General features: G+C 30.9%; 2 protein-coding genes across 2 annotated transcripts in view; both read right to left on the reverse strand.

Moving 5' to 3' along the window:
- Positions 1-8,016, reverse strand: part of LOC122269433 (zinc finger protein 271) — a 249,420-nt gene that overhangs the window by 16,206 nt on the left and 225,198 nt on the right. The window lies entirely within an intron of this gene.
- LOC107457535 (gastrula zinc finger protein XlCGF52.1-like) overlaps positions 3,532-8,016 on the reverse strand; it is a 6,245-nt gene continuing 1,760 nt past the window's right edge. Inside the window, exon 2 of the mRNA XM_071185303.1 lies at positions 3,532-3,974. Within this exon, the coding sequence (XP_071041404.1) occupies positions 3,532-3,974 (443 nt within the window). The remainder of the gene's footprint in view (positions 3,975-8,016) is intronic.

The raw sequence follows: 8,016 nt of genomic DNA on the forward strand, positions 1-8,016 counted from the left end.
AAACGCACACTCGGTCTGAAAATTCGCTTGGCTTACCAAGCGGTCTTGCTGATATTGACAAGTAGCAAAACGAACTACAAAAAGGCTCAGAGTGATTAGCTATAATAGAACAGGAATCTCGTTGGAATTCGCAACACCTGTGAGCCAAGTATCCTAACCACTTTGTATGATTTGTTCTTAATTTTCGTTCATATTCGATACCAAGAAAAGGGGTCAAGTAATTCTATTATGTTATAAGCTGCAGCTTGCTCTTTATGTGTAAGAAAATGGTAAATAAGCTTAAAAACGAGTATAGTTCTCCCATCACTAGAACTACATCGAATAGAAAAGGTCTTGTTTACTACCGGGAAAAAATTTAAACATTTTGAATAATTGCTTGTTTTTATTCCTTGTAGTACTTCATTTACGTCGCGCTAAAGCAGCACAATGGCTATTGGCGACTGTGTGAGAAACATCCACAAGAATGTTCTAAAGGCCATCTCAATTTTGACTTTATGCAGAGTGGATGATCTGCATCCAACACTCTATTGTAAAACAACTAAACGAGAACCTATACCACACACCCTCGGTAATTCAGATGGGTGATCAAAATTTTCCTCCTCCCGCACATCTTAATTCCGGAATTTAAATCAGAACTTAAATCAACCCATTTGGAATTATCTAGCAGTATTTGCTAAATAGTAGAAGCTTAGAAATAAAATTATAAACTTTTTTACTCATGCTTAATCTTTTAAAGTATATTTTGCAATCTAAAAAGTATGAAATTCCAGTTTTGAATTAGCATTACAACATTTTTAGCTTCAAAGTAACATAATAGTATTCACTTACTGTTTTCAAAATTTATGCGATTTCATCGTTAAGTGAAGTATTTAAAAAAAAAAAATAAATATTTTGTAGCTAATATTTTCACTATATGTTAAAAACTTTTCGACCTGTATGTTACTCTTTAACGACTTTATACTAAATTATTCTAGAGAATGATCCGTGCCGGCTCAGTGGTTAAGGCACTTCAAGCTAGTCTGAGATGTGAAGGCAGCCTGTGCGCAATGTCGTTGTTTCTCACGAAATGTGGAATTTTATTTTCCAAAAAAACCCTGGCTATCAACGAGGTGTTGCAAAAAATGTCTTATTTGGGGGGGGGGACATTGCAATTACATTGAAAATTTATTAGGTTGTTTAAGCGTAAATATTACCTTTTCTTATACTGCAGCTAATATATTGCATTTATTAATCTTTTGATTAATACTGAAATCAAAACAGGTTTAACTTCGAAATTCTTGAAAATTAAAATTTTTTTCTCCCCGNTGTCTTATTTGGGGGGGGGGGACATTGCAATTAAATTGAAAATTTATTAGGCTGTTTAAACGTAAATATTACCTTTTTTTATACTGCAGCTAATATATTGCATTTATTAATCTTTTGATTAATACTGAAATCAAAACAGGTTTAACTTCGAAATTCTTGAAAATTAAAATTTTTTTCTCCCCGTCATTCAAAAACTGTGAGATTTTACGTAGCTACAAATCGCATGTTGGTGTGTACAAAATGAAAAGTAAATTTATTAAAAAAATACAGCAAAGAAAGTTGAAGCGACAGGGACACAAACAACATAATGTACAGTGTATATAGACATTTTATTCATCCTATAGTATTGTAAACAAATTGAATAGATAATGGAATTTTTAGAATTATCAGCAAAAGAATAGTGTGCTCTAATTTTGCTTGATTTAACTTCCCCAACCTATGAACGAAAGGAACTCTTATACTATGTTTTCCAGTAATTTAGTTGTAATCATATTACAAGAAACTACTTTTAATCTTTTGTCACGGAAAGGTTTCACCAAGGACCCCAGGATGGGAGGTCACAGGCGGTTGCTGTGACCCTCCAAAGACTTTCACAATTCAGCAAATTTTTCTTTGCCATTTAACATGTTTACAAAAATTAATTTTCTATCGCTTTATTTAAAAAACAGAAGCAAAAAATTAAATGTTATCTCTTTAATTGACTTTTTGATGGAAAAAAAAAGAATGCATAAACATCATTTACAGGCATTCCATTTCTCAATTCTTCATCAATAAATCTTCCTTAATTCTAAAAAGAGAAATTCACAGTCACTCATCATCAACTCTTATTTCCTAATACAAACAGGCCAGTTTTATCAGAAATAGATAAGACGCAAATTAGCTCACTTTCACAAAGCCTCCCACCCTTCTTTTATGAAAAAGAAAAATTGAAATAGTGCAACAATACATAAGTAAATACAGTTTAGTTACTTGCATGAAGTTTAAAAAAACAATTAACCAGCAGTTTTTTGTCCTGAAAGTAAATACTAATTTATTGATGAATTATGATAATAGTTTGCACAATATCTTCAATGCAATCTTTTTTCACCAACATATTGGATAAACTACAATGAATTTTGCAAATAGGATTTCATATGCATAATTAGTAACACTCTTAAGCACTTCGTTACATTATATACAGTGTAATAATATTCTTAGACATTTGTTTTCCTTCAGATTGGTTTGAGATTTTCTTTTCGGAGCACTGTGCGCCGGCTAGAAGTCGATTAACCGATATTTGGCTACATAACAATTTGTTACATCTCTAAGCCATGCAATAAATTAATACCTCATATTAGCAGTGGCTCATAACTCAACAGAGCAAATGATATCCTTAAGCAATGGCAATTTTCATTTTGTCTGTAATCAGTTAAATAACATGTCTCACAAAAAAGTTTTTTAATATAAACTACTAGCATAAGGTGTGAGCAGCTGATTCACTATTAATTGAAAAATAGTAAATTTATTAAACTATTTACAAGAATAAAATTACTCAGCAGTGGGAACGTAACTATGGATAGATAGCATTAACGTCTGTGAAAAATTTGTTATCATGTGTAACCAGAATAAGGTTTGTCACCACCATCAATGCGACTGTGATGAGTTAGATTTTTCTGAGAAAAACTCATATAACATACTCTGCAAGAATAAGGTTTATCTCAAAAATGAGTACGCTTGTGTCTTCATTTTGAAAAACTCTTATTGCATACTCTTCCAGAATTTTTTTTTGCCAGTATGAGTGCTACTGTGATTAAACAGTGCATGCCTATCTGAAAACTTTTATTACTTTATTTCACATGTCACAAGAATAAGGTTTCTCTTCATTCAGTATGAATGCGACTGTGAATAGTTAGCGCCTGCTTTCTTGAAAAACTTTTATTACATGTAGTGCAAGAATAAGGTTTCTAGCCAGTATGAGAACGACTGTGTCTCGTTAGTTGATCTTTCTTTGCAAAACTTTTATTACATTCACTATACAAGAATAATGTTTCTCACCAGTATGAACACGTATGTGCTCTGTTAATTTTGTCCACTGCGAAAAACTTTTTTTACATATTTCCCAAGAATAAGGCTTTTCACCGGTATGGATATAAGTGTGGTTTGTTAGATAATGTTTTTTTGAAAAACTCTTATCACATACACCACAAGAATTAGGTTTCTCACCAGTTTGAGTACAATTGTGTTTAGCTAGCTGATCTTTCTTTGCAAAACTTTTATTATATTCACTATACAAGAATAATGTTTCTCACCAGTATGAACACATATGTGCTCTGTTAATTTTGTCCAGTGCGAAAAACTTTTATTACATATTTCCCAAGAATAAGGCTTTTCCCCGGTATGGATATAAGTGTGGTTTGTTAGATAATGTTTTTTTGAAAAACTCTTATCACATACACCACAAGAATAAGGTTTCTCACCAGTTTGAGTACAATTGTGTTTAGCTAGTTTATCTTTCCTTGCAAAACTTTGATTACATACACTACAAGAAAATGGTTTCTTGCCCGTATGACCACTAGTGTGCCTTGACAGTAAACTCCTCCGCGAAAAGCTTTTATTACATACTCTACTAAAGTAAGGTTTCTCCCCAGTATGAGTGTGACTTAGATCAGACAGTGCACGTTGGAATGAATCTTAAATAAATCATAAACTTATATAATGGAAAAATCATAAATTTAAATAGAATGTCATTAAAATGATAGAAATTAATACAATGTGGGAAAATGGCAATAATGACAACTTAGCACAACAAAGAATATTCAAAATCTTACCGGACATTTAATTTATTTCTTTGATTGATTTAACAGAGCATGATATTTTTAATTGAATTATGAATATTTTTAATTGAATTATGAATGAGTAATTGAAATTTTAATGGCCATAATGCCAAAACATAAATATTACTCATCTACCAACATAATGAATAAATCTAAACTGAAACTGAAAACCAAAAGGGAAGAAAAAAAACAAAACAAATCTTTCTTGATTAACAGTACCCGTGGCTCCATCTGTTATTGAAATTATAATTAAAAGTCAAAACATCCTGCCAGCCAAGGAGGTGGATATGTCATTTCTTAATGAATGGGCATACCTTACAAACAGATCTGGTGAACTCTCCATGAGCTGTTTTCTGTTTAAGAACTCTAACTATACCATCTCGTCCTGGAAATACTTGCACAACTCGTGCAAGAGTCCACTTCAATGGGGGTGAAACATTGTCATTTTTGAGAAGAACTAAGTCTCCAATATAAAACTCTGAGCCAGAAGCAATCCATTTAGACTTTGCTTGTAGAGTTTGGAGATAATCTTTACTCCATTTGTTTCAAAATTGAGCACGAAGTTTTTGAATTAAAGACCATCTAGACTTGAGACACATGGATGGTGATGGGTTTCTCTCAGGCAATGAAAGAAGTGGAGCACCCACAATAAAATGCCCAGGGGTAAGAGCCTCTAGATCACTTATTTCTGAGGTTAAGGGACATAACGGTCGAGAATTGAGGCAAGCCTCAATTTGGCACAAGAGCGTAGCCAGTTCTTCGAAATTTAGTATAGCTGAGCCGCATACTTTTAGCAGATGTCTCTTGGTTGATTTAATATTAGACTCCCAGAGTCCGCCAAAATGAGGTGTTGCAGGAGGAATAAAGTGCCAAGAGATTTGAAGATTGCTGGAAAAATCTTGAACTGAATTGTCTCGAACAATTTTGTACAGAGACTTCAAATAGTTACTGGCTCCTTTNGCCGGATGTAATGCATCGGCTTCGATGAAGATAATTTTGTGAGAATTTTTTTGATAATTTGGTGAGAATTCACCCGATTAGACATATGATGCTCACTACGTGCTCTTGCGCACCGAAGCCTATCAATTAAAACGTATTAGCGTTTTATATAATATAGATTAGCCATATGATGCTCACTACGTGCTCTTGCGCGCCGAATCCTATCGATTAAAAATGAAAACAGTTGCCAACGCGAGAAAAGAAATATCATCGGTTTTATTGATACATACGTATTAGCGTTTAATATAATATAGATAGATTATCAATATGTCTAAGTTAACAATAAAATAAATGAATGAATAACAATTATACATCATATTAGAATACCATGCACTATTATTGTCTTCAGGCAATGAAAATGACATTCTTCAATTTTTCACAGTATCAGTAAAAAACATTTTACGATTTCAAACAGTCTTTTCTTGGTCATTATACGAAGTTGACTTCAAGAGTTATGAAGCATTTGGCAGTGTGCCAACTTATGCGGGCAACCCTGAAAAGAAATAAAAATAATATATACATATTCATATAACTATGAGACTCTACTCGCACAACTCTGTAATTTTTTTATTATTCATAATCTTTGTTTCCCTCTCCTTAAACTTCATTGATTTTCCAAACATTCAGATCAGTTTTTTCCCAAAATGTTCAATTATTGTAGCTTATTTGAAAAATTTGTACTTAGGAGAAAAACTATACTAAAGGAGTACAAATTACAGGATATAATAAGAAGAAATAAATATGAAGTAATTTTACTCTTTGATAATACTTGGAAAAATACAAATAGAGAACACTTATTATTGCCTTCAATTAAATTAATTATTTTTATTTTTGAAAATTTTAATATAAACATTAAGATTTAAATCTAAAACCATGTTATTACTCTCTATTTTTATTTTATTTATTATTTTTATTGTCCACAACAACTTTAAATTTTGAACTACTTGAGCATCCATTTATAAAATAAAAAAAAGCAAAGATCACACAAGAGAGAAACAAATTTTGTATAACAGTGAATGTACAGTCAATATGCAAAGCAAAAATGCTTAAGGAAAAAGAAAAAAAATCACGTAAAGCACCCTCATAAAGTTTGTAAAAAAAATGGAACTTTTTAGCACGTAAAATTTCAACTGTGATGTTGAATTTTAGTGAGTATTAGATTTTCCAACAGGGTTGTTTCTTTCAACACAAGTTCAACAGTTCTTATCAGTATTACCAATTCTAAACTAATAATCAAATCGTTTTTTTTTAATTTTTTTTTTTTTAAATTTTTGTGAAAGTTTCGTACATTGTTTTACATACCTTCACAATATCAGGTGTCTAAGACTTATGAACTTTTTGCAGCAATAAAAAAAGAGAGAGAGAAAATTCACAAAACAAATCAATAACTTTCGAACAAATTGTTAGAATTTTGAATAAAATTCTGCTAAGTTCATACAGAAATATGGCCCTAATTTCATTTCTGTGAACAGTAGACTGACCCACACAGCGTCCTTACCAACAAATTTAACAGTTAATAATTTTGAAAGAATTTATTGAATACTATTTTAATCCATCATAAACCCTGTACATTTTTCTACACGCCTTAGTAATTTCAAGTCATAGTTTCTGCACAGGAAAACAAAATAAAACCTAAGATTGTTGTTGTTGTTAATTTACGTCGCACTGGAGCTGCACAATGGGCTATTGGCGACGGTCTGGGAAACATCCCTGAGGATGATCCGAAGACATGCCATCACAATTTTGAAATAAAACCTAAAGTTGAGCACATAAAACAGCAACATTATCATTATTTAATAGAGATAAGAAAAAAAAGCAGCATATTTTAATACTCGAAAAAAATTATTGCAATTAAAATCAATATATAAATTATATTAACAAGTACAGTTCAAAAAATGAAAAAAATATATAAACTTTGATGCTTCTAAAGTGAGACCTCATTCTAATAAATAAATGCCAACTATTAAATAAGAGAAACACACAAGAACTATTGTGGTCTATAATAAATATAGAAAAAAATATATTAAAAAAATAAATAAATACATATAGAACTTTTTTTTGCTGATGGCAGATTTTTTGTTATTAAAATATGGAGGGGGTACTTAGTATGAAAAATATCATCCCAATAAGATGGCCTAAAATTTGATCCCCTTCATGTTAATTTCACTTTTAAGTATTTAGCCATATCTCGGGAAGTTTAAAGGCGAAATGGAAAATTTCTACACACAATCCTAATTTGTTTTTTAATCTAAAGATCGTTCCATGCAAAATTGAATTTTAAATAACTTCTTAAAATTCTTCATTGTATTAGGATCCAATGATACTGAATAGAAAAAAATATTAAAATGTAATATATAGAAATTTTAATAACCTTTGGAACTCCGTAGTTTTGAGTGACAAAGTATAAAATTTAAGTGAAATCAGTGGAATAGTTTCTGAGTCATACAACTTTTAAAAAAAGCCATATTTTTAAAATTCTATTTCCCAAGAACTACACTGGTTATCATAAATTAAGGAAAAATCACAAAAATAGCGATAACTCTTTCAAAAGTAAGCCAAACCGTGNCTTTTAAAAAAAGCCATATTTTTAAAATTCTATTTCCCAAGAACTATTTGACTGATTTCGTTAGTTTTTTGCTTCCTATTAACCTAGTAAAAAGTACTTAGTTAATAATAAAGTAAAAGTTTATTTACCTGTGAAAGGATACCTTTCGATCTTTGTTAAATAAACCCACTAAAAACCTGTTTTTCAAATGGAATAATCTTTTGACAAACTAAATATATAGCTGTGTGCCAAAATTTTTGGATTTGCTTCATATAATCAAGCGATGGTTAAAATATCAGACCTCTGATTTTATATATATATATATATATATATATATATATATACATGTCCCGC

This window comes from Parasteatoda tepidariorum, chromosome 9 (assembly GCF_043381705.1).
Source record: "Parasteatoda tepidariorum isolate YZ-2023 chromosome 9, CAS_Ptep_4.0, whole genome shotgun sequence".
Classification (NCBI taxonomy): domain Eukaryota; kingdom Metazoa; phylum Arthropoda; class Arachnida; order Araneae; family Theridiidae; genus Parasteatoda; species Parasteatoda tepidariorum.